At 46.1% G+C, this 25,232-nt stretch overlaps 1 protein-coding gene across 1 annotated transcript; it reads left to right on the top strand.

The window, feature by feature from the left end:
• The first annotated feature begins 57 nt into the window (after nt 1–57).
• Nucleotides 58–19,156, top strand: LOC122390429 (coiled-coil domain-containing protein 77-like). The gene is made up of 5 exons (XM_043383372.1): nt 58–260; nt 538–859; nt 1,216–1,332; nt 9,079–9,279; nt 18,711–19,156. Exons 1-5 carry the CDS (start codon nt 67–69, stop codon nt 18,846–18,848), a joined length of 972 nt encoding a protein of 323 aa, XP_043239307.1. The 5' UTR covers nt 58–66; the 3' UTR covers nt 18,849–19,156.
• The last annotated feature ends 6,076 nt before the right edge of the window (nt 19,157–25,232 follow it).

Below are 25,232 nucleotides of genomic sequence, written 5' to 3'. Positions count from 1 at the left end.
GCCCCCAGTTCTCATTGACTCACGGTCGCCACTATTCTCCGTTATGCCACAGCCGGTGACGGTGATATGGACGCGAAGCCGGTACCGGACGCGGCCACGCTGCAGCTGGAGCTAGGCTGTGTGCGTGCCCAGCTGGAGGAGCGGACCCGGCTGGCACGCGAGGAGCGCCAGGCACTGCTGGACGATCGCCGAGTCAGCGCTGAGGAGAGACAGGCCGAGAGGGCCAAACGGGACCAGCGGCTGGCCGCCTACAATGCAAAGTACGTGCCATGGAGATGACGGGGTAGCTGTACTGATTACTGAAGGCTGCATTGTAATACAGCTTAAGTGGTGCCTAGCATATATCAATATGCGTTTGCGATATGATCGCGTATTGCCATGCGGGGGGGGGGGGGGCGATTGATGTGAAATATTTGATCACCTCTGATGGTCGAGTCCGCGACGGGCAGTCTGTATGCTAGTCTATGACAGGATCGGCAAGCCCATCACAGGCCTTTACTGACTCTGTCCACCTCCCACTCCCCCACCCTCCCCCAGACTGCACGAGACGCAGAAGCTGCTGTACAGCGCCAGCCGCGACCTGCTGCGGATGCACAGCGAGCACCAGCAGCGCGAGCGCTCCTGGATGGCCGAGAAAGACCAGCTGCTGCGCGAGCGAGAGATGCTCTGTCAGAACCTCAGCGTGCGGCTGCCGGCGCGCTGCGAGCGCGGCTCACAGGCGGAGCCGGCACCGGGACGGAGCGCCGCGAGCGGACCGGACCGGGCCGACCGGCCGGCCACCGCCAATATGGCCGTCATGGCGCGGGCCAACTTCCAGACGGCCTACCAGAAGCTGCGACAGCGCGCCACCGAACTCATGGTGAGAGAGGGGGAACGTGATGCGATAGACGTAACAGTCACAGGGCAACTCAGGGATACGGTCTGTCGGTGTAAAATGAACGGTTCTGTTTGCCTCTACGGTGGCTTGTTATCGTGAGTGGACTGTTCAGTTCAGTAGACAGTGCCTTGAAAAGTTCTTGCATTGCGATGTTAGCTCTATTTTTATGAGTTTTTTTGCGGGTACCGACTCAGTTTGCTGTTCAATCTGCTTTCGATAATTGCTCATTGTTTCTGTACGATTATCCACTTGCCACGGCCCACGTCAAGCATTCATTATTCTTCCCTTATCACTACCACTGACCGACCGTCTCATATTGTTCGCCCCTCTGCTTACAGCATCAATTGGAGGACGCCAACACGCGCTGTGCCCAGTACCGCGAGCAGTGCACGCGACTGGAAAAGTTCGTGTCGGAGGTGCGGGACGCAAGAGAGACGGACCGTGAGGAGTTCAAGGTATGTGTCCGGCGGTCACACTTCCAGGCTGGGTGGGCTGTCGGTTTGTATGCTCATATTCATTGTTTAGGAGTTTTTATGCTTTAGTGCCTTTTGTCTGAGGTGGTCTCAGTGGTCCGTTTTATACAGCCTGGTTCAGAGCAGGGCTGCGAAGTCGGAGTCGGTCGGAACTCGAAGTCGACAGCTCTGACTGGAGTCGGAGTCGATTTAGGAAGCCGGAGTCGGAGTCGGAGTCACCGAAAATCCATCGACTCCGCAGCTCTGGTTCAGAGTAGCAGTTCTCGGTTCGTGTTTCCCAATCGCCATCGAGCCTCGCGAACGGCTAGTTGAATAGACAAGACTTAATTGATTGAGTGTAGACTTAATTGATGAGTGTAGATGTCCATTATTCATAGTTAAATATTTTAGGTCTCCCTTGGTATGCGGCCCCTTGAAATGCGCTGTAGGTACTCAGCTTGCACTGCTTTGTTTTTTATATTTACTGAACAGGACGTTATTTGGGTGTCTCCCAAGTCATTACCGCTAATAATCATACCACTTGCGGTATTTCATTTTCACCGTAGACTTAAAACAACAACAGATTGTTATCATTGTAGATACCTCATGCAGAAGCCGCTGACTTCTAGATGAATGCTAGGTGGAAGACAAAATAAAAAGCACTTAGTTGCTTCACCGCGTCACAGTTATCAAACTAGGATTATTTATTTTCGCGTTAGCTTTCATTGGGGCCATACATGCTCTCTGGAACATTTCAGTCATATGGGCTCTAATTGCCGCTCACAACGCGACGAGCAAAGTACGAATTTGCAATATGCATTGTTTGCGTCGAAAAAGTCATTAGTTTCGTCATAAACACCGTTAAAGCGTCATAACCTGATGACGAAGAATCAAGACGATCGTGAAGTCAGTTTGAGTTCGGTGTTGTGCATTTCGCTTTGACATGCGAAAAGTTATTGTGTATTGGGTCTGGATGCAGGCCATCGAAGGCGGTAAACGGTTGCAGCCTAATGCACCTGGCGAAAGAGCACCATTATAAACGCCTCGTATTTCTTGCTGCCAGCAATCGGCGTTACCAAGGCGCTGCCCCCAACCAACGCTGGCTGGCCGCTGCTGAAAGTCTCTATTCGCTCTACTTTTAGTAGCGTTAGCCAGTCAGCACTATGCATGTGCCCGTGCATTATAAAAGTCTAGATAAAATGAGTGTGCGGTGCTTTCAGATTCAACTTATTTATGCATTGTCTCATGCCAAAATCTTCGTAGAGACATCTGAAGTTATGGCTTTGAAACGACTGTCCTAATGGACATATGCTCCTTGCCTCGATAAAGGTTTTACATGCCCGACAACCTTACCATGTCTACATCGGTGGCTGCTCACGTGCTCAGGCATCATGATTGCGAGCGAATCGACAAAGCTATCAGCATAGGAAGAACAACCGCGTAATGCTTCGATTCATACCCTCCCAAAGCACGTTCTATTTTACGAGCGAACCGCCAGAAGCAATGAGCATGGATAGAACTACCCCGTAATGCTTCGGTTCAGCACCTCCCAAAGCACATGCTATCTGTTTACTCTTAGTTGGCTGCTGCCGTAAGTTTCGATCAAATATGGCCTTCGCATCGCGTTTAGAGCCCGGCCCATAACTAGGTATCTGTATTTGAGTGATTGTTTTGATGACGCTGCAAATGAATGTGTGTTCCCTTCAAGCATGCAAAGCGATTCCACACACTCCGCACTACGGAAAACACCGCGAAGCGCCACAACATTGCAGAATTTAACATCGCTACACAAGCAGCCCCACATAGGCCATTGACCTGAGTGGATTAGCACGATGCACTTACCTGTTTCTTTCCACTCATGCCTCTAATTTCCTGAAGCCTCCAAATAATTAACTTTGTTCACTGCCCTACCGTTACATGAACGTAGTGCGGAAGTGTCAGCATTCTCGGCCATTTCCCGGATTTACACTGGCACGATCATAGTTACCTACCGCACCCGTTGACCCAGACATTTGATGCGCGCCCCCAGCGCTAACACAGCCCTGGAGGGCCGTTCGGACGGAAACCGCCGACAGCATGACGTCAGATGCATAGGCGGCTCATGCCATGGATGTAGGTACTCGGAGCATGAACCAGCTGGGGGAAACTGCCTGGTGCCATTATGGATCATAGGGGAGAGTGGGGCACATTCGTGCATGGGGCACATTTGTTCATGGCAGTTTATGGGAACACGAGTGGCTGTCCATGCTCAAGGTAAATTATAAAAAACATTCCTAACATTGCCGCCCCTCGTTCACTGTAGAAAACAACGTTGTACCTGCTCTCATCCTTGATAAAAACGAAAAGTTGTATTATTCGTGCACTTTCCATGACTCGGAAATGTGGTTCAGCTTTTTAAAATTGGCGGCGAAGAAGCTCACTCTATTCACGGAACTGCTGCAAACTTGTTTTGTTGCAAAAGTGTTATTTTTTCAACAAAATTGTTTGAAATACATTAAAAATACCGTTGTGGGGCAGGTTCGTGCACGCACTGGCTAGGGGCACATTCGTACATATTTTTTTTTTCGTTTTTGCGATTTATGACTTCATCTGTAGTAGGTTTCACTTATGACGCTCGCCTGACTCAGTCTCGGCTACTTGCGACGTCGTGACAAGTAATTCACGCGACCTTGGCGAGGTCACGGAGGCAGGTCGATGACCGGCAGTTGGCACATTCTCGTTGGCCAGCCTATTCTTTCTACATACATATGTTGTGCAATGCATTCTTGTCGAAGGAAATCGAGTGGAATGGCCCCCTGCCAATTTCTTTTGGTAAATTTCTGGTAATGCCCGGTAATTTCTCGAACTTTGCAGGGTGCACGGAAGTGCCCCACCCCTTGCATGAATGTGCCCCTACCTGGGGCAGGTTCGTGCAAACGTACAGAGTTATTAAAAGTCATTTTTATAATAGATGCGATAATTTTAGAGGAAAACTTTTAAAGAGGAAAAATATCTGCAATAGTTCCTTTTCCATGCTACAATCAACAATTCTACCCTTGCACCAACCAAAGAACAGGTATATGGATTTATCCATTTTTTTTTGCACGAATATGCCCCACTCTCCCCTACATTACTGCCGATAGCTTGGTAACTGGGCCGACATTGGCAACGAACGCCGTCCTCGTAAAACTGATTGGAAATATATTGATCACGCACTGAGTTGTTAATGCTCATCTGTTTACGGTGACCTATTTTGTTACATGTGTGCTAGAGATGCCACAAATTTGCAATTTCATTACCCACCCCGCCCCGCAGCTACCCCTTGCCCAACCACAACTACCCGCAAGCTGATTTTGGCTGAGCCGAACCCGCAAAAAAAACCGCAATTTTTAAAAACCTGCTTTTGCAAGAAAAAATACAGCTGGGTCAATGCTAGAGCTATATAAACCTTACTTGCTTCATTGCTGTGCAGAAAAAGACAGCCAATCAAATAGTAAGGACTTGAAATTGCTATGCTAAGTCCTCAGGAAGTGCACACTGGATAGTGGAAAATGAACAATGCATCAATATATTTGAAATTCCTTTCTGAAAAGAGTTCAGTAAAATCTTTCTCTCACCTTACCCTTCAGCATTGGCTGAGGATCAAAATTTCACTCTGGCTCCCTCTCAATGTTAGGCTTCTGGAATGATATTGCTATCAAAATGAATGTTGATACAAAAAGATATGCGATTTCCAGTTAAAAATGAATAGTGACACGGTGAATAATGAGCATCCAGTCGATCTACACATAAAACAAATCTGTTATGCCTTGTAGACAGCTGGGTGACTTTGGACGAAATTGTGAGAAATAATGGCGAAGGCCTGTAGGATGTTTTGTGTTATGGTCAGTCGGTATGTTAATACTTACTTATCTCGTACGGCTGAAACTATGTATTTTGAAAAATAGGTGACCTATGTGATGCTATTTTTGCTAGCCAAATATTTCATGAGTGGTGCGAGTGAGCTAGTGGGCACGATTCAACCATAAATTTTTGTTGAAAGGCAGTTGGAAATGCGGCAAATGGAAATGCTATCTTTTCTAATTTGAAACTGTTTGAAAAAGACCTGTGGTCGAAATATTACATCTTTCAAATAAAGAATATATTTGTACAGCATTAGTTTTGGCAATTATCGAGGAAATAAGGTCATGTTTTTACATTTTTTACATTTTCTACTATTATTGAACATGTTCCTCGCACAAGCACTAACCTCATTAAAACAAATCATGCAAAATCCCAGCAAAAACCAACTAACCACCACAATGAACCACGCATTTCTGAAAACATGCGTCAGAAGCGTCACCAACAGCTGATTGCAAGGAATGTTACAGCGACTAAATTATTGCAGCCGTAGTTAGTGCAAACTTGTTGCGAAAACACCGTTGTATAATGCATATTCATGTGCCATTCTGATAAAAATATTTTACACAATAGTTCAAGTTTTACAATTCAGAGGTTAATCACCGGAATACCTAAAGAGACAGTAAATACTAAATCAAATGTAATAATTTTATAGATGGTCTTGGTAATGCTCTCCGGATGGTTCTCTCTCGGCATACAAATTATAAGGACGTAAAAAGACAAAAAAAAATAAATGCGACCAGCTACGTGGTTTTGTAACATGTATAACTGCTATTTTGAGGCATTCAAAAACCAAGACAGAGAAATTGATTGTAAAATTATTATTGCGTCATCAATGACAGCTTTCCTTCGCCTCAGAGACCAAAATTGACTCAGTCAAATGCCAATCCTTGTCAGAATGTCGGAAGTGCGCCAGTATTGTATTGCGTTATGTTTGGGCCGCATGCCAGTCAATATTTTGATTTTTTTGTAACAGTAAGGGTAATTGGTGTGCTATTTTCGTAATATTAGGTGGGACAGAACATAGAGTAGGATAGGTAATCAATAAATTTGCATCAAAGTTTGTTTAGCTGATAGCTCTTTTTTATGCCGACCAGACGCAAATAAAGTAACATGTGGCATTTGCTCTGATTTTCAACATTGACATCTCATTTAAGTCTGGGTTCTTCCATAATGTACATCTAGTGCACACTGCACATAGACTTCAGTTCAGCTTCCTATAAGTTTGCTTTCAGGTTCTTTTATGTTTTATGGAATGCTTTCATCCCTATTTATGCTTTGTAGTTTGTTGCTTGTACCCTGCTTTGGTCATTGCTAGACTGTGGATTAGAGATGCCACTTTTGAGCCCGCGAACCCGCTTTCTGCGGGTTTTGAAAACCCGCAGGGTTTTTGGCGGGTTCGAGAAGCAAAACTTGTCGTGTGGCGGGTATTTGGCGGTCAGACTTAAGAACCTTTAATTTTTTTTTTTAGATGCAAAACACAATGCCAAGTGCATTTGCTCAGGTTAACAATACAATATTGATCAAAACAACTCTTAAAACAGAACAAATATAAAAATATATCATGGAAGCACATTTCAAATGCAAAACTGAAAACAACCAGCAATGGCATCCACAGTCTAGCAATGACCAAAGCAGGGTACAAGCAACAAACTACAAAGCATAAATAGGGATGAAAGCATTCCATAAAACATAAAAGAACCTGAAAGCAAACTTATAGGAAGCTGAACTGAAGTCTATGTGCAGTGTGCACTAGATGTACATTATGGAAGAACCCAGACTTAAATGAGATGTCAATGTTGAAAATCAGAGCAAATGCCACATGTTACTTTATTTGCGTCTGGTCGGCATAAAAAAGAGCTATCAGCTAAACAAACTTTGATGCAAATTTATTGATTACCTATCCTACTCTATGTTCTGTCCCACCTAATATTTCGAAAATAGCACACCAATTACCCTTACTGTTACAAAAAAAAATCAAAATATTGACTGGCATGCGGCCCAAACATAACGCAATACAATACTGGCGCACTTCCGACATTCTGACAAGGATTGGCATTTGACTGAGTCAATTTTGGTCTCTGAGGCGAAGGAAAGCTGTCATTGATGACGCAATAATAATTTTACAATCAATTTCTCTGTCTTGGTTTTTAAATGCCTCAAAATAGCAGTTATACATGTTACAAAACCACGTAGCTGGTCGCATTTATTTTTTTTGTCTTTTTACGTCCTTATAATTTGTATGCCGAGAGAGAACCATCCGGAGAGCATTACCAAGACCATCTATAAAATTATTACATTTGATTTAGTATTTACTGTCTCTTTAGGTATTCCGGTGATTAACCTCTGAATTGTAAAACTTGAACTATTGTGTAAAATATTTTTATCAGAATGGCACATGAATATGCATTATACAACGGTGTTTTCGCAACAAGTTTGCACTAACTACGGCTGCAATAATTTAGTCGCTGTAACATTCCTTGCAATCAGCTGTTGGTGACGCTTCTGACGCATGTTTTCAGAGGGCTGTTCACGGGCCCTGTGTGCGGTCGGACCGCACACAGCCTCCAAGCTCCGCCCACTGCGTCCCTACGTCAGCCTTCCGTCACCGCACACAGCGATCGCTGTGGCCGGTCGGGACTGGCCACAGCGGACCGTCCACCGCACGCAGCCGTGACGTCAGAACCGCCTACCCATCCCCTACCCCCACGCCTGCTGGACGCACCGCACACAGCGCACGCAGCAGTGTGCGGTGCCCGTGAACACCCCTCAGAAATGCGTGGTTCATTGTGGTGGTTAGTTGGTTTTTGCTGGGATTTTGCATGATTTGTTTTATGTGTAGATCGACTGGATGCTCATTATTCACCGTGTCACTATTCATTTTTAACTGGAAATCGCATATCTTTTTGTATCAACATTCATTTTGATAGCAATATCATTCCAGAAGCCTAACATTGAGAGGGAGCCAGAGTGAAATTTTGATCCTCAGCCAATGCTGAAGGGTAAGGTGAGAGAAAGATTTTACTGAACTCTTTTCAGAAAGGAATTTCAAATATATTGATGCATTGTTCATTTTCCACTATCCAGTGTGCACTTCCTGAGGACTTAGCATAGCAATTTCAAGTCCTTACTATTTGATTGGCTGTCTTTTTCTGCACAGCAATGAAGCAAGTAAGGTTTATATAGCTCTAGCATTGACCCAGCTGTATTTTTTTCTTGCAAAAGCAGGTTTTTAAAAATTGCGGTTTTTTTTGCGGGTTCGGCTCAGCCAAAATCAGCTTGCGGGTAGTTGTGGTTGGGCAAGGGGTAGCTGCGGGGCGGGGTGGGTAATGAAATTGCAAATTTGTGGCATCTCTACTGTGGATGCCATTGCTGGTTGTTTTCAGTTTTGCATTTGAAATGTGCTTCCATGATATATTTTTATATTTGTTCTGTTTTAAGAGTTGTTTTGATCAATATTGTATTGTTAACCTGAGCAAATGCACTTGGCATTGTGTTTTGCATCTAAAAAAAAAAAAATTAAAGGTTCTTAAGTCTGACCGCCAAATACCCGCCACACGACAAGTTTTGCTTCTCGAACCCGCCAAAAACCCTGCGGGTTTTCAAAACCCGCAGAAAGCGGGTTCGCGGGCTCAAAAGTGGCATCTCTAATGTGTGCTGCTTTATGCTTCTGTGGCTTGAAAGGGATTGAAGTTGTGGGTAAACAAAAATAGTAAGGATCACCACATCCTTACAGTCCATGCTCCGTATCCAACTCGCATTTTGTTTATGTTCAGCGGTGACTCCCCATCTCCTGGCCTCAAGTCCCTGCCCTTTTGTTGGACATCTTTGGCAGTATGATATCAAAACCCCCTGCCCCTTCCCTTTCAGGAGCGCCTCTCACGTATGCGCGACTCTGTACTCACCATGAAGAACCGGTACGACGAGCTGGAGCGTCGGCGTCGGCTCGAGGCCGAGGGGTTCCGCAGTGACGTGCGTCTCCTGCGCGGCGACGTGCGCGCCCTCGAGAGGAAGCTGGGCAAGCTCACCGGACAGTTCTTCGGAGACGTGGATCAGCATGCCAGCAGAGAGGTGAGGGACGTCGTGGTCGCATGGGCAAGGCGGGTTTTAGGGGTTGTGCCAACTGCCAGGGGGTACGCTCCAGTCTTTCAACATTACGAAAGTGGGGACATTTGCGCTAGCGTTGTCAGCACCGTGAGCTTTCTAAGCAAAAATGCAGTGATCCCAACAATCAGCGTAAGTCAATACTTGACGATCATTGGCTGATAAGCCAGTGACGATTTTGGGGCCAGAGCGTTAGAGATGTAACCTATGGCAGCACGGGCCGTTCAGTTTAGGACTTGATTTTGATATTATTTAGGCCAGTTTGATAAAAAAAAACTCGGATCGTTTATGAAAACTGCAATTCATTCATGTACTGGTCCAACAAGTCTTTTTGCTTTTTTCTGAAATAATTCATTGAAAAATGAGTTACTAGAAGATGCTTACTCATGCCAAATTTGTCCCCTTACCATGGCAACCTGAGTTTGTTTGGCCCCCCAAAGTCGTGGTTACTAAATTCATTTTTGTCCCCACTTTTTCGTCTGGAGCGTTCTACCTGGTCTGCATAGGCTTGGGTTGTGCGAAGCAGTAGTGTTGCATGGTGAATTGAACGCTTCCAATATATTTTCAACCTAAGGTAGCACTGTATTTTCATCACATTGAATGGCTTAGCCAAAGAGCGCATGTTAACTGTATTACATGATTGGTAGAAAATTGTGTATGCCATCATATGACTAATGGAGGATGTAATTCCTAGGATTCCACGAGCTGAATGCCCGCTGCTTCATCGACCCATGAGAAACTACAACGTTGTATTGAGAATGAGGTCCTGCACATTAGAACACAAGCTTCCGTTTCCGCATTGCATGATCGCGTCAAACGCTTTGCAATGCTTGTCATGTACATATAATATTGGTAACGCTGGAGTACAGATGCCTAGCAAACGAGGCCCTATGCAATATGGACGACGACTAAAAGGATGAAGTCCCCCACGGGAGCCTGAAATTTGCATTCCTCAGCACGTTGCTTTTTCGCAATGCTGTATGATTTAACCGTGCAATAAAGCTATGAGTGTGAAGTTTTTATGGTAAGGTAATGTTTTGACTCCAGCCCGGTAACCACAAACAATATATTGGAATGTGCTCGTTTTGTACTGCAGTAATTGCGATGATTGTAATACTCAATTATATACCTGAGTATGTTTTTCCTACTCGGTTTATAACCCACCCACCGTTGTCCACATTTGTTGAGGTTTTTAGTCATCTGCTGCTAAGTTGCGGTAAATATTTGCATTTTAAGACGTAGTAATGAGCATAACTTCCAAGTTGTTGTAAAAATGGCCAATGACATCAAATCGTATTGGAACCCAAACCTACCCTCAGACCATCTATGGCCCCAACCACACTAGCGCCTCTGTTGGCGACTTCTAAGCAGCCGACTGAGGTCTGCAAGCGGTCGTGTGCGTTTGTCCGACCGATCTGTGAAATCGGCTCAGCGAGCTCCTCCCAGCCGATGCTGGTATTCGAGCTGCTGACCGGATCCAATGACCGATGACACCCGTGACTGGTGCGACCGGGCGCCGTAGGATCCTGATCATAACCAGCTTCTGGTCCAACGTGGCTGGCATCGACATAGGTATCCTAAACTTGTGCCCATAGCTTGTTGTTTACGCAGGGTCAATGGCTCCCTTGTACCTCGCTCGTTTTATTGTATACATATCGCAACCATAGGGCTGCAGCCATTTACGACCGGAGTTATAAGGTTGGTCACTCTCTGGGGCATTATCGTCTTCGATACTGTGCTTTGTTTGGGACAGTACTCGTAATGTAATTCCACCCTTACCTCAGATATTTTTCATGTCGGGGGTTAATCACACTCAAAAAGTGTGACAAGGCCCTTCTATCTCCCGCTTCTGTCTTCTATTTAAACTCTTCAAATATTACATTGGTTTCCCGAGTGCTGTAAGTATGCGTTAGATTCATTTATATTGTTCTATTTTGTTCCATCATTTAGATTTGTTATGTGAAAATCAACCATGAAATCGTCATCAACATCAAAGCATCATCATTAACCACCAATTCAACCAATCCACGGATCATATTTTTTTTTTTGCAACCTGTCTCAAAGGATGATGTTTTTTGACGCCGGTCTTGGATTTATTCGCCTAGGTATCGTTTTAGAGCACTACTAGCCCATGAATCATTACATCCCATGTCACAACTGACATTGGGAAGTAGAGACCATAGTGGGGTGATCCCGTTCCAGATATGTAGCTTGGGGCAGTTGCAACTAGTCCATTTACAAATTGATCGCAATGATGTGTTATCTTCTGCCACCCGCTCTTCCCTTTTTGTCGACAAATAGAATATTTCAATGGAGTACACTAGCTCTTTATTGTGCCACCGTAACCACTTAGTCGTGAAGCCACGATCCAACATTAATTGTGTTTGGTGAAAGTTGTGCACTCACTGTGCCATAGACAACGGCCTAGCTTACCGTTCAGGGTTGGATAAAAGCCGGCTTAAATTGAATTTATGCCAGCCAGTGGTTTAAACCGGTTTAAACCGGTTTAAACCGGCTTAAATTAATAAAAACCACATTCAGTCAAAACATCTACTATAACTTATCTTGTGGGTCAGTGTACTCGTTGGTGAATGTGCAGAGTGCACGAAGTCAATACCTGTGTCATATAGAGGATTCTTCATGGCTCCGAGTGGAAGATAAGGATATCTTTTCCAAGCGGGTTACTGAAAAACCGAGCGACGAAGGAGCGAGGTTTTTCTGTAACACGCGAGGAAAAGATATCCGATCTTCCACGAGTGAGCCATGAGGAATCCTATATCTTTCTATGTTGAGGTTTATTCTTAATTTATAAAATATTATATTTTAATGCACTTATCTATGTAAAAATAGATTCAGAGTAGTTTGTTCTTATTTCATAAGTTTCATCCATAAACAACCATGAAAAATGTCGTTCGGTTAATGACCCATCATCACATGAACTCTTGATTTTTCGCTATGAACCCTCGAGACCTTATCTTTGCATCTCAGAGGGATGCAGATATAACAAATGCTTATCTTTGCATCTCAGAGGAGTGCGAGATAGAAATATCCCTGCACTGTAGACCCAATGGCAAATAAACCTCAACTAGAAAGATTTGGTATTATGTCAACATTTTGGCATGTGATTATGTTGACAATATGGGGCCGTATTCACGTCGATCATTTTCGTAAGAATTTTCTTACGCACGACCTACTTCTTACGAAAATTTGGTATTCACGTCGACAGCAAAAATATCTTACGAATAAAAAAATTCTAGTAGACAGTTTGCGATTCACGTCGACCTTTTCTTAAGAATTCTCGTAAGAATGTCGTAAGTGCGATTCACGTCGTGTCATCTTAAGAATTTCTTAAGTTTTTCGTAAGAACATAATGTTAACGGTATGGTGGACTTACGAATACTCACCGAGCTGTCGTAAACTGACGCAACGATAAATCAGTGCAGTAGCTAAGACTAAAATGACGAATTATTTTAAGAATTGACACTAATGGTTGTCTAGACTAAGAATGGCTGTTATTATTGAGCAAAATTATTACCAGCGAGCGAGTGAAGCGAAGTCTTTTCAATAAAACGGGAAAATATCACATGGTGTGTCAAAAGTGGAAATAGCCGGTGCACCGTCTGGCAACCCGGCAGCCCGCCGCCATAGGGAAATTCATGCTTTTTGTCGCTTTTTCGCTCCTTATGAGTCACTTGATCTTATTAGAGCTTAACTAGGAACGAGGCGGGTCACTTGGACGTATTCGGGAGCCGAGTACGGTGTTTTGGAGCCAATACCTGGGAAACCCTACCCGCCCAATGCGAGTTTTTAAGAGCCTGCATGCCCAAATTAACGTTGAGCGCGGCCGTTTTCGGTCGGTTTTCCGCGACCTTGTGGCGAAATCGCCTTAACCAGGGTGGACTAATTCGCTTAACTAGGAATGAGGCGTTGAAGAGAATTATTCAAGGAATAGAGCTGTACAAACATATTTTTTGTATTGTTAAAACTGTATCCGCCCTCGAACGATAAATATTGTTGACCCATCAGGAACACATCCCCTGGAATGCGTTTGGACTTGGCTGGATCTAATGTTAGCGAGTATCTGCTAATGCAGTTTCTTGGCTTACATAGCACGCACACAAGCATACATACTTCCTGCCCTTGGTTAACCCTCACTTGAATGAAAATATTGCTATAATAACTATTCCAAGCAGTTAACAGGTTTTAGTGCAGTGCCAAGTCGGAACCGTTCAGCGCCCTCGCCAGTCTCCCAGGCGGCGCGTAACGGCCGCCGCCGGCCGCCGCGCCGCCGCTCTGGCAAGGTGTTTGACTTCATATCCCTGTTGCTAGAAAAGTTGTGGACCGATTTACTTGATTCTTGCATGAAAAGATCCGCCATTCAATTCTTAGCAGATAAAGAAAATTTGACGTCAATTGCACGATCCGCTGCCCATATTGTGGTACTGCCATCTATTGACAAGGCTGGCGAACTAAAGCCGGGCGGCTATTTCCACTTTTGACACACCATGGTATGAGCGGCCCGGCCCGGCCTGTAATGCTTTTGGAGGCCTATATCTCATCAACCGCTGGACTGATAGACCTGTGGTCTTTTTGTTGGGCTGCCCCATCCCTTCTAACCCGCAATTTACTATCTTGATGCATCTAATTGACCATCGTGGCACGTGCCACGTGAGAAGTCAAGGGCGTCCAAGCTGTTTTGCAGAAGTAGCGCTTTTGAGACTACCAATTTCTCAAAGTGGGCTTATATCTCAGCAACCACTGCATTAGGACGTTTGACTTGCGGTAATTCTTTAGGGTAGCTGTAGCCCTTCTACTTAACATCGGGTACTCTTGATTCATGTGAGTGACCACCCGCTGCACGTGCAAAGTACAAACAGGTGTCACGTTTGTTCTTATTACAATAACTCGGCAATTACCGGCCCGATTGTGTTGAAACTTGGCATGTGGGTAGGCACCTACCGGGAAATGCGTTGTCATATGTCATGGTTGAGGTGCTACTGCACGTGCGCACGAGCAGGGGTCGCTTCCAGATGTCGAGAACGCCTGGACCGTTTGCACTCAAACTTGGCACACGGTTATAGGGACCGGTGCGAAGGGTGCCGGGCAAAATCCAGTTTGAACCATTTTACACGTGCGCACGTGCAGGGTGCCACTTCTACATCTCAAGAACAGCTGGGCTGATTGCGCTCAAGTTTGGTCAGCGGCCAAGCCGATCAGCGGCAAAAAGGCTTTCTTTCTAAAAAAAAAGGCTTAAAAAGGCAAGAAAGCCTTCAAAAAGGCTTTCTTGTAACTTTCTATACCTATGTATGGGGGTACAGGTGCTTCCCCATCCACTAAAAGTGCATGTCCATCAATGTCAAGAAATAAGGCACCTCATACAGAAGTTGGGCTTGCCCAGTAGAAGAGGGGCGCCCCCAACACTTAACCCTCGCCCCGTTGGGGCGAGGGTTAAGTGTGGTTTTTCCTGAATAGCAAGAAAGCGGCGGCGCGCAGCGCCGCCAAATTTTCAGTACCTTCCCGGGCATAAATTTGACACCTTCACACCAAATTTCAAGTCTTAGGTCACCTTAGGTCAGGAGTTATTGAGCCCAAACTGAGGTCATGTTCGAGCAAAAATGAGCAAAAAACATGCAATCTTGAAACGCTCACCAAATCTACAGTTATCAAGCAATTTCAAAGTTCTTTATATGGTCTAGTAGACAAAAAGCGGCGCTACAAAACTGCTATCTCGGATTTTCATATTTTTGGGGTTTTGACCTAAAAAAATTCAAAAAATGATTTTTTTATAAAAAAAGATGATGAAGATTTAATAATCGAAACGCGTCCATGCACTATTTGTTCCGTGTTTTTCTACTTGTCTCTATCAATTATATACAATGGATATTTGTGTAAATCCCTACAAGGAGGATGCCTAAATCTCAATGATTAAGGCAAAGGTCAATGCACCAAACGCTTCTTACGAATTTCTTAAGATATTCCTACGAATTTTGACGTGAATACCGATTTTTGTAGATATCCAGACATTTCGTAAGAAAAAACTTAAGAAGTGTCGACATGAATACCAAATTATACTTACGAAAGAAAATTGACTTACGAAGTCGACGTGAATACGGCCCCTGGTCAGTAGGTAACTAAGCTAAGAAACAAAGTAGGGATAAGGCATAAGCACATTCTAATCTTAACATTCGGTTTACCAGTTTAAAAGTCTCACTTTATTTTACATGTAAAATGTATTCTGACCAATCGTCTGGGGACTGGGCCAGAAACACTAGAAAAAAAAAAATTATTTATCATGGTAGGTACTAGGTATCACCCATTCTGTGATTTAATTGCACAGGAAATAATTGTAACAAGTCATCATTTATAAATCTTCTGTAATGTTCCTATGGTTTGTGTTTTTTCAGGTAGTGCATGTTGTTTTCTTGGTACAACAGTGTCCCTAACTAATCACACTTATTATTGTTTTTTACATGTACTTTGGAGCCTATAATGGTGGCCGTGCTGTCAATTCCTTTGTTTAGTGTCACTGACTGCTTAAGCAATAGACAGTTCCCTAGTAAATAGGCAATGTTCTGTATGATAGTTCTTAGGCCTTACCATTCAGTGATCCTTGCACCATGCATTTGGCATTAGGTCATGTTTGCTACAGCTTCCCATAAAATTGAAATTGGTTTCTTTATTGAAGCTGTCTCCAAGACCTTTCATTCCATAAACCACCCATGTAAACAACTAGTTGTGTAAAACACTGCAAATCAAAATAAACATTTGATACAGGGTGATACAGATCAATAATGAATCACATAAAGTCAACCCCCAGGAAAAAAACATTACAAGTTAGCATGTAAAATTGAAAGGTGTGTATAGAAAATGTGAAGAGAAGAAGCAGTTTAACCCAAGTGATGTTACGACAAGTTAACGTAAGTGGCTTTTATTATGTTGGTGCACACTGGTTTAAACCGGGGTGGCTTAAATTAGTTTATGCCAGCCGGTTTAATCCATGGATTAAACCGGTTTAAACCGGCTGCTGGCATAAATTTGCCAACCCTGTTACCGTTTGTGTACGTTTGTCTGGACGCAACGGTGTGCGGCGGCTATTGGTCATTATAGTGAGTGGGGACATGTTACAGAATAGTTACGATACTATTTTTCCAGTCAGCTGATGCGCAGTCTGGCGGGCGGTGTTCAGGCCCGGGAACGGTGATAATGTCGCTTCCTTGTGGATCAGCAGTTAATTGGCTATGTGTTTGATTTGACTCTTCCGGGACAATAGGATTGGTAAACAATACACGACTCAGTTGACTGATTTGACGCGCCATTGAAGAGTAATTCACCATATCCTCCCCAACCCTTCACTTGATTTACAAATATGTAATATTGTGTGCTGTGCTTGTTGTCCCTCTGTTCACTATAGGGACTGAAGCCGCGGCCCGTTCGATTTTTTTCCACGAAGCTGCCCGTCTCACAGACCGAAGCAGGACGATGCCACTGCTGTGTGTCTGCATGCAGACGTGTTTAACCCTCGCCGGACCTATTGGTTTTCTACATACGCGCCGGCCGAGGGGGGGGGGCGGGTACGACCCCCCCCCCTCGCCGTTTCGCCCCTGGTGGAGCTAGCGCGTCGCGGAAAAAACGAGCGTGTGCGCCGTTACGAGACGCAGAGATTGGTACCCGATTTTAAGGTCCTAGGTCAACCGGTGACCTCTGAGGTCAGGTCAAGTGCCCCAAGGTACGGTTCAGTTTTTGGTGAATAACTTCGCAAAAAACGGCCGCAGAGCGCCGATTTTGGCAGCATCGTGTTCGTCTCGCTCAGGCGCGTCGAATGATATACTTTTTGTCCGGGTCAGGTCAACTTGGGGTGTTGACCTCAGTTCAAGGTCAGGTCAGCACCCCCAGGTCACGAAGTTGGTCGAAAGGGGTCATGTCGCATATCATCCGATTCGGCAGGTCTTCCTGAGTCCATTGGTGGCTTTCCCGGCTCGTTAGCTCAATTTGATCAAGAGTTATTGACGAAAAACTAATATGACCTTGATGACGTCATAAATGACGTCACGCAAGGTCAACATTGCAAAAGTGACGCATCTAACCTTGCAAGGAGTGCATAAAATCACGATTCTGTGTGCTTGAGATAGTTGGAGATCGTTCCCGGCGCCAGAATAGCAGTTTGAATTTTTCCCCATTGACTTATAATGGTGAGGTCACGAAAATGACCTGACCTCATATGACCTTTAGGAAAAATCCGAGATATACAAGTTGTGGGACTCATAATGGATACTAGATCCTGCAAGTTTCATTTCCCTGTGACATCTCCTCTGGCAGTGAGGGCGTTGCGAAGTTGCGACATCTGAAGACCGTGCAGAGGTTCACTTATGACGTCATAGGTCAGTGACCTGACCTGACCCAAAAATGCGGTTGGTGTCAAAAGATGCGGCTTGGATCAAAGGTCAGGTATGCCAAGTTTCAGCTCTCTATCGCCAGCGTGTTCGGAGCTATCGCGAAAAAACCCTATGGGGGGGGCGGCACCCGCCCCCCCCCCCCTCGGCCGGCGAGGGTTAATGCGAGCCTGGACGGGCGACAGACAGTTTGATTGCCTGTTTGTCCGGACACAGTGGCTCCCCACTTTGCGAAGTGCCGCTATGCAGCCGTCACTGTCACTGTCGCGCTAGGTCATCAGTATCTGTCTACTGATATATTCGGATATATACGACATCAATTGGTTTGGTTTCACAACACAAGCTAGAGCAGAAGTTAGAAATCGCCAGACTGCTTTGGTTTTCCGCTCGCTTCTTGCTTTTGTACAGTTAACGTAGTGTTTTTGCATTTTCTAATGGTGTTTCTACACTCTGTTTAATTACGTTTAGGTTTTATTATAAGTCTGTTTGCTCTTCTACAGCCCTTGAAATGTCAATGCTGGTAGAGTATCGTTACTTGTCTCGTATAGCTCAGTTCCTGTCCGATTTCCTAGCCTGTGAACAGTTCTCAGCCTGCAAATGTAATCAGTGTAAGTGGCTCCACGTAATTGAGGCTCCACGGCAGACCGGCCTCCCTAAACACTACCGCGGGTTTCGCCCTAGACCAGTATATACCATTCGGCCGATGGTCGGTGAAGTACCTGCTACAGTAGGTACCTACTGCACCGCTCGCTGCAATCGACCACAGTAGAGACCACTCTACCGAAGATGTAAACAGACTAATTGATGAGGCTGCAGACATGTCGCAATTTGCAACGTAGAGATACTTTGTCTGAGTGTTAGCAATGTATGCATCGATGTTTGCTTTCAGGCCGTTGTGTTATTACTTATTCCAAACATATGTAGTCGTCTCCTTTCCTTTGTTTATTTCTATCTTTAACTTTCTGCTTTGTGCACAATTATACAATACCGATGTTTTCTTTTCCGCAGGTCTGGTCTCAGATGTCGCGAAATCTGGGCAACACGGCCAAAATTCTGGAGGAGATACGTCGCTCCAAGACTCAGATCTACCAGCTGGAGCGGGAGCTGGCGGGTCTGTGGGGCACTGGTCAGCAGGCCGGTAGGTGATGACCGATCCTACAGGACCGACGTAGGTCTCACTACTTCGTTCTCACTACTCTCTCGGTCTACGAGTGCAGACACTGAGCACCGCAGTGACTCGCGCCGACATCAGCTGAAAAAAAACGCCCCATATCACACAGTGGTGTTATGACGCATGACGAATTTCGTTGTCTCGAGACATCCGTGAGGTTTGACCACAGTACCTGAAACTTTGGACGTTCAGATGGCTGGACATTGTGCAGCGACGCATTGGACGCTGCGTTACGCCGGGAACGGCTTGTGGTGCATGATGCGAACACAGCGAAACAGCGGCCGGCAGACTTTGCGCTGTGGCTGTGAACGGGCGCTGCGCGGCGCTCACGACGTGTCCTGTGCTCTGTGATACCATGCTCGTGTGAATGTTCGGGTAGATTCAGCGCACTCAGTGGTGGTCACTGGGGAGACTTTCTGTAGTTGCCTGTCCAATGTCCATAGCTCGTACACAGTTCGGAGCTGCTCGGGCGGAGATAGGAGCAGAGACGAGAGCTGTGCTGTGCGTGCCTTAGTGTGTTTGTTTGTTTGGGGGAGGGAGGGTATGCGCACGAATCGACCTTATCGAGCACGCTCCACAGCGGTCGGTATAGCCACTTTGTGGTCCGAAAATCTCCTCACTCTGTTCAATCGTTGTATATTTTCCCCAAGATCGAATTTGGAGATATAAAACCATTATGGCACCTGTTTACGTGTAATTAGATTTCATTGAGTTTTCGCTCTTCAAAAATAATATTTTGCTGTTAGAAAGCAAAACTTTTTGGTGTAGAAAATCATTCCGCCGGGTGTCATTCCATGGTGGTACATCTTCAAGTATTCGAGTTTGCAAGAGCTCTACACTCACTCGTCGTTACTCAATCTCGGGGAAGCATTGAGCCGTTTAATGCTATATCGGGAGTAACACTGATGACAATGGTATTATGTGTTTTAACGAGCGCACCACTTATACATTTCAGTAATAAACTTATGTATCGAAGTTTTTTCGTGGGGTCCATAAGATTATATTTCATTTGAACATGTCAACGTTTTCCATTACACACTACACTTGCATAGCCTACTTCAAGTCCTTACATTGCTATGTTTGTGTCGTTTACATAGTATGCAGACGTGGAGTCTCGTGTATTTGTCCATTATTATTATCGATTCGACGCCGAAATTATTCGTGCTATAAGACTTCAGTAAATGGTATCACCGATCGCTGGCACTCTATCGTGTCGGCTAGGTAGGGAGTGTGTCACTCTCAGCCACTCTATTTAATTTGGACCGCCAGTGATAACGCCTGGATGTCGTAGTTGACCTTTCCTTTTCCGCCTTAACTTCCTTTCGTCTGGATGCCTGACATACGTTCCTTTGCTTCCGCCACTGGATATTTCCTCTGCATTCATGTATTCGACATTCGGCAATCACATCAAGGCAGCATGGGGACACCGACAGTCGTGCTGATTGCCGAAGGCCAAAAGCTGTTCGGGGAATCCTTCATAAAAGTGAAAGTCACATGCATGTCTCTGAAATCCTAGCAAACTCTGTAGGTATAAAGCGTTGTTATATGATATAGAGGGTAATGAATTCATGCGCTTACCAATGCTCCTGTTTTACTCGATGGCTTCGCGATCTCGAGGTCAAAGCGTCTCTTTGTATCTCCCATCAAGTCCACAGTTCTACACTCGTGGCCGTTCACCCTGATCGGGTCTGCCGCGGGCGCCGATTCGTTCAGGATGGCCGACAGTCCGCGACCATCGTTATCATCTCTCCAGATGACGCCGTGAAGGAGGCACGTCCGCCGCGATATCTCGTGCATCTCATACACGTGCAAAACCGTCATCCCACCGGATCAGCGGCATCTGACCGGCTACTGGTCTCTGGAGGAGGTTGCAAACGGTCTACCATTATTGCGGTCCTTCCGTGGTATCTCCCGTTAGGTGGCCCGGGTGCCATCTGCTGCCGGGGTCGCCGCACTCCGCTGGTTCTTTTTAGATGGTGTTATGGGATGAATGGATAGCGATGTCCCGCGAGAAGTGTTATTGAAAGGGTCATTTAACCCTCGCCGGACCTATTGGTTTTCTACATACGCGCCGGCCGAGGGGGGGAGGCGGGTACCCAGCCAGCAATTCGTCCGGGATGCGGTTGGGGACGGTCGGGATAGGCTCCGGATGTCCCGACTTGTCCCCACCGGGTTGGGTAGGCTTGGGTTGTCCCAATCGATACCGGACCTCGATGGCCGGCGGTAGGGGCGACTCGGGATTTCCGGACGGCATGCTTAACGGTTGGGACGCGGTACGGATAGCCCAATCGAATCCCATGTTTAGACAGGCTTGTGATTTACGTTGTTATCCCAACCGATCTGAGAAGGCGCTTCGGGCACCATATCCGGTGGCCCAGAAAGCCTGGAAAAGCAATCAGATGGGCCGCGTGCAGGCAGACGCGTCCTCTGAGCGCAGCGGCCAGTCTAGCTGCCGCGTCGGTCAAGTGTCGATCCCTCCTTTGAGCTGCTGCCTTAGGATATTGCTTTTGAACTGGCTCTAGCAAGCGGTCGGTTCAACTGTTGTCGTTGCAGGAAAATCAGTCCGTCTTTGAGAACAGGGTGAGTATAGTGCACACTTCATCCGTGATGTAGGGAGCGGGAAAGCTATAGGTAATATAAATTTTTATGTTCGTTGTGGATTACACTCGTGCTGGCGCATGTTTGATCAGTTATCATGGACAGAAAATGTTTGGTCTCATTGTCAAGTGTCGTTGGTTACGGAGCGAGCGAAGCGAGCGTAGTCTTTCCTTAGATTAACGGAAATTTCTGAGTATGAGCGGCCGGCCGGCCGGCCGGCCGGCCGGCCGTGGTCACGCTTTTGCGAGGCTTATATCTCAGCAACCACTTGACCGATTTACATGCGGTAATTTTTATAGGGTAGCTTCATTCCTTCTACCAAGTATTGGACTATTCCCGATGCATGTGAGTGACCCCTTATGCACGTGCCACGTGCAAAACGAAGAGGTGTCAGTTTTGCAATTGTTGCAATATTTCGGTAACTACTTGGCCGATTGCGCTGAAAGTTGGCATGTAGGTAGGCACCCACTAGGCACTGCATATCCATGTGCCAGAGTTGGGGTGCTGCTGCACGTGCGCACGTGCAGGGGTCGTTTCCAGATCTCGAGAACGGCTGGACCGATTGCGCTCAAATTTGGTACACAGTTAGGGACCGGTTAGTAGGGTGCCGTGCAAAAGCCAGTCGGGACCCATTTTGCACGTGCGCACGTGCAGGGTGCCGCTCCCAGATCTCGAGAACGGCTGGGCCGATTGTGCTCAAATTTGGCAAATCGCTAGAGACCGGTTAGTAGGGTGCCGTACACAAGTCAGTTGGAGGTACCCCCTCGAAATTTCGCACGTGCAAGGCTCACCCTCTCGCTCGCTCCGTTAGTCGCCCCAAAAGGCGCTATACTGGTTGCATTGTAGGCTTGAAACCTGAATTACCAGGCATACCATGTGAAATGTCAGATGTGGGTTATTTCTTAGTGATTTTTAGTGTGTCCCAGACTTTGATTAATTACCTCTTGGTCATTTTCAGATGCTCTCTTCGCACAGTGGTGAACCGCCCGACCAGATGCCAGCCGTCTACATAATTTCGCGGCGGCTCTCTGAAGCCCGTGACGGCACATGGACACACTGTCCGCAGAGGAGCCGACACGAACAAGGCGCAGGCCTGCTATAATGACTGTGAACACCGGAAGTGAGTCCGCTGTGCCAGCGCCTTGCAGCGGCGCTAAGATGTTGGCCGACGCCACGAATGTGCTGGCCAGGCTGTGAATTTGTAAAAATTTGACCTGTGTGCAACCAGTAAATTTGTGAATATATTTCAGTGTCCAATGTAATTCATTTTGTCGTGCATGCATTATAAATGTTGAATTGGAGAATAATGAAGAGGCGAGGGGGTTGCGGTGGCGCAAGCAAAGTGGTCGCATCTGCATAACAGCAATCTGCGGTTATAAGACTGCGGTTAGTATGTCAGATACCTACGGTATTCCCGAACCGGCCGTGCGGGCCGAGTTGGGACATCCCGATCGGGATCGGAGTTCATCGCTTGTTAAAATGCCATAAGGCGGTTCGGATGCGTGCGGGATTTCCGAACCGGTTGTGCGGAGAGATTTGGGGAATCCCGATCGGGATCGGAGTTAAGCGCTTGTTAAAACGTTATAAGGCGGTCCGGATACGTGCGGGATCTCCCAACCGACCGTGCGGGGTATGTTGGGATATCCGGACCGTTCCAGCCCGTACAAAGTGTCTCATTTCCCAATCCTGTCCCACTCCGGTCCCGATCGGGGTGGTGCGGGCTGAGTCCGAAAATCCCGATCGGGAACGGAGTGGGATTGCTGGCTGGGTACGACCCCCCTCGCCGTTTCGCCCCTGGTGGAGCTAGCGCGTCGCGGAAAAAACGAGCGTGTGCGCCGTTACGAGACGCAGAGATTGGTACCCGATTTTAAGGTCCTAGGTCAACCGGTGACCTCTGAGGTCAGGTCAAGTGCCCCAAGGTACGGTTCAGTTTTTGGTGAATAACTTCGCAAAAAATGGCCGCAGAGCCGCGATTTTGGCAGCATCGTGTTTGCCTCGCTCAGGGCGTCGAATGATATACTTTTTGTTCGGGTCAGGTCAACTTTGGATGTTGACCTCAGTTCAAGGTCAGGTCAGCACCCTAAGGTGACGAAGTTGGTCGAAAGGGGTCATGTCGCATATCATTCGATTCGGCAGGTCTTCCTGAGTCCATTGGTGGCTTCCCCGACTCGCTAGCTCAATTTGATCAAGAGTTATTGACGAAAAACTAATATGACCTTGATGACGTCATAAATGACGTCACGCAAGGTCAACATTGCAAAAGTGACGCATCTGACCTTGCAAGGAGTGCATCAAATCACGATTCTGTGCGCTTGAGATAGTGGGAGATCGTTCCCGGCGCCAGAATAGCAGTTCGAATTTTTCCCCATTGACTTATAATGGTGAGGTCACGAAAATGACCTGACCTCATATGACCTTTAGGAAAAATCCGAGATATACAAGTTGTGAGACTCATAATGGATACTAGATCCTGCAAGTTTCATTTTCCTGTGACATCTCCTCTGGCAGTGAGGGCGTTGCGAAGTTGCGACATCTGAAGACCGTGCAGAGGTTCACTTATGACGTCATAGGTCAGTGACCTGACCTGACCCAAAAATGCGGTTGGTGTCAAAAGATCCGGCTTGAATCAAAGGTCAGGTATGCCAAGTTTCAGCTCTCTATCGCCAGCGTGTTCGGAGCTATCGCGAAAAAAACCTATGGGGGGGGGGGCGGCACCCGCCCCCCCCCCCTCGGCCGGCGAGGGTTAAGGCTACTAAGATGTGTGTAAGTTAAACACATTATAAGTGAATAAATGAAATGGATTATAAAACGCTTATCAACTTTCGTTGAAATTTCCCAACTGGTAGGTTCACTGATATCGCGGTTATTGATTACGACTACGAGCCAGTACGGAACACATTCATTAGTGATGCGCAAAATACTGGTCTCTGTGGCAGGGACCAAGTTTTTTATCCAATTTAAAAGTTTGGCTGGCGAATTGTTGCCAACTTCATTCGTTCTTACATCGAACTCGGTAAAATGAGAAACGAGTGATCGTTCGATTAAAATCATTGAAAACAAATCATAGCCGTTCATCATGCACCGATAGCAATGGCTTCATGTTGGATGGATTGTGGATTCATGTTATCTATGCATATGGCATTATTCTGTTCGTTTGTGATCAATCATTATCTCTGCTTCCCACGTTGACATGGATGGTATATGCGATGGTGTTTCTCATCATGACTTTGGGGATTTCCTTGTATGTCATGGAGCCGCGATTAATAACCCTTCTCAGGCTATTGCACGGAGCGTTTATAACGGCACGAAATGGGCCGGTTACACATGACCTGGCCCGCCTCAACTGGCGATCAGCAGTCACTGAACTGAGAAGGTTCACCGAGACAGATATGGCTTGAGAATAGTTATGTAATATGCAAAGCAGACATGTGCATGGATCCGAGTGATGGATCAATGATCTCAGTGGATCTCGAAGCAAAGTACAGGCTGGGATCTATGATCCCACCGGATCCGGCGTGAAAAATACATCTTGGATCTATGATCTCATATGATCTGACGATAAATTAAGAACATGGATCTATGATCTGAGTGGATCCCACCATGCACCACATTTGAAACCATGTTTTAAAGGGTTTTAATGCCAATAAGTGACACAAAACTATGGATTATGACGTGCGATCACATAAAACCATTAAAACAGAATGTTTGTGAGTTGAAACAAGTGCTTTTTTGGGATATATGTGTTGACAAAAAATAAGTGA

The sequence above is a fragment of the Amphibalanus amphitrite genome, unplaced genomic scaffold, assembly GCF_019059575.1.
Source record: "Amphibalanus amphitrite isolate SeventyFive unplaced genomic scaffold, NRLGWU_Aamphi_draft 000395F_arrow, whole genome shotgun sequence".
NCBI lineage: Eukaryota > Metazoa > Arthropoda > Thecostraca > Balanomorpha > Balanidae > Amphibalanus > Amphibalanus amphitrite.
The sequence above is the reverse complement of the archived record's forward strand: the minus strand, read 5'-3'. Positions and strand labels throughout refer to the sequence as shown.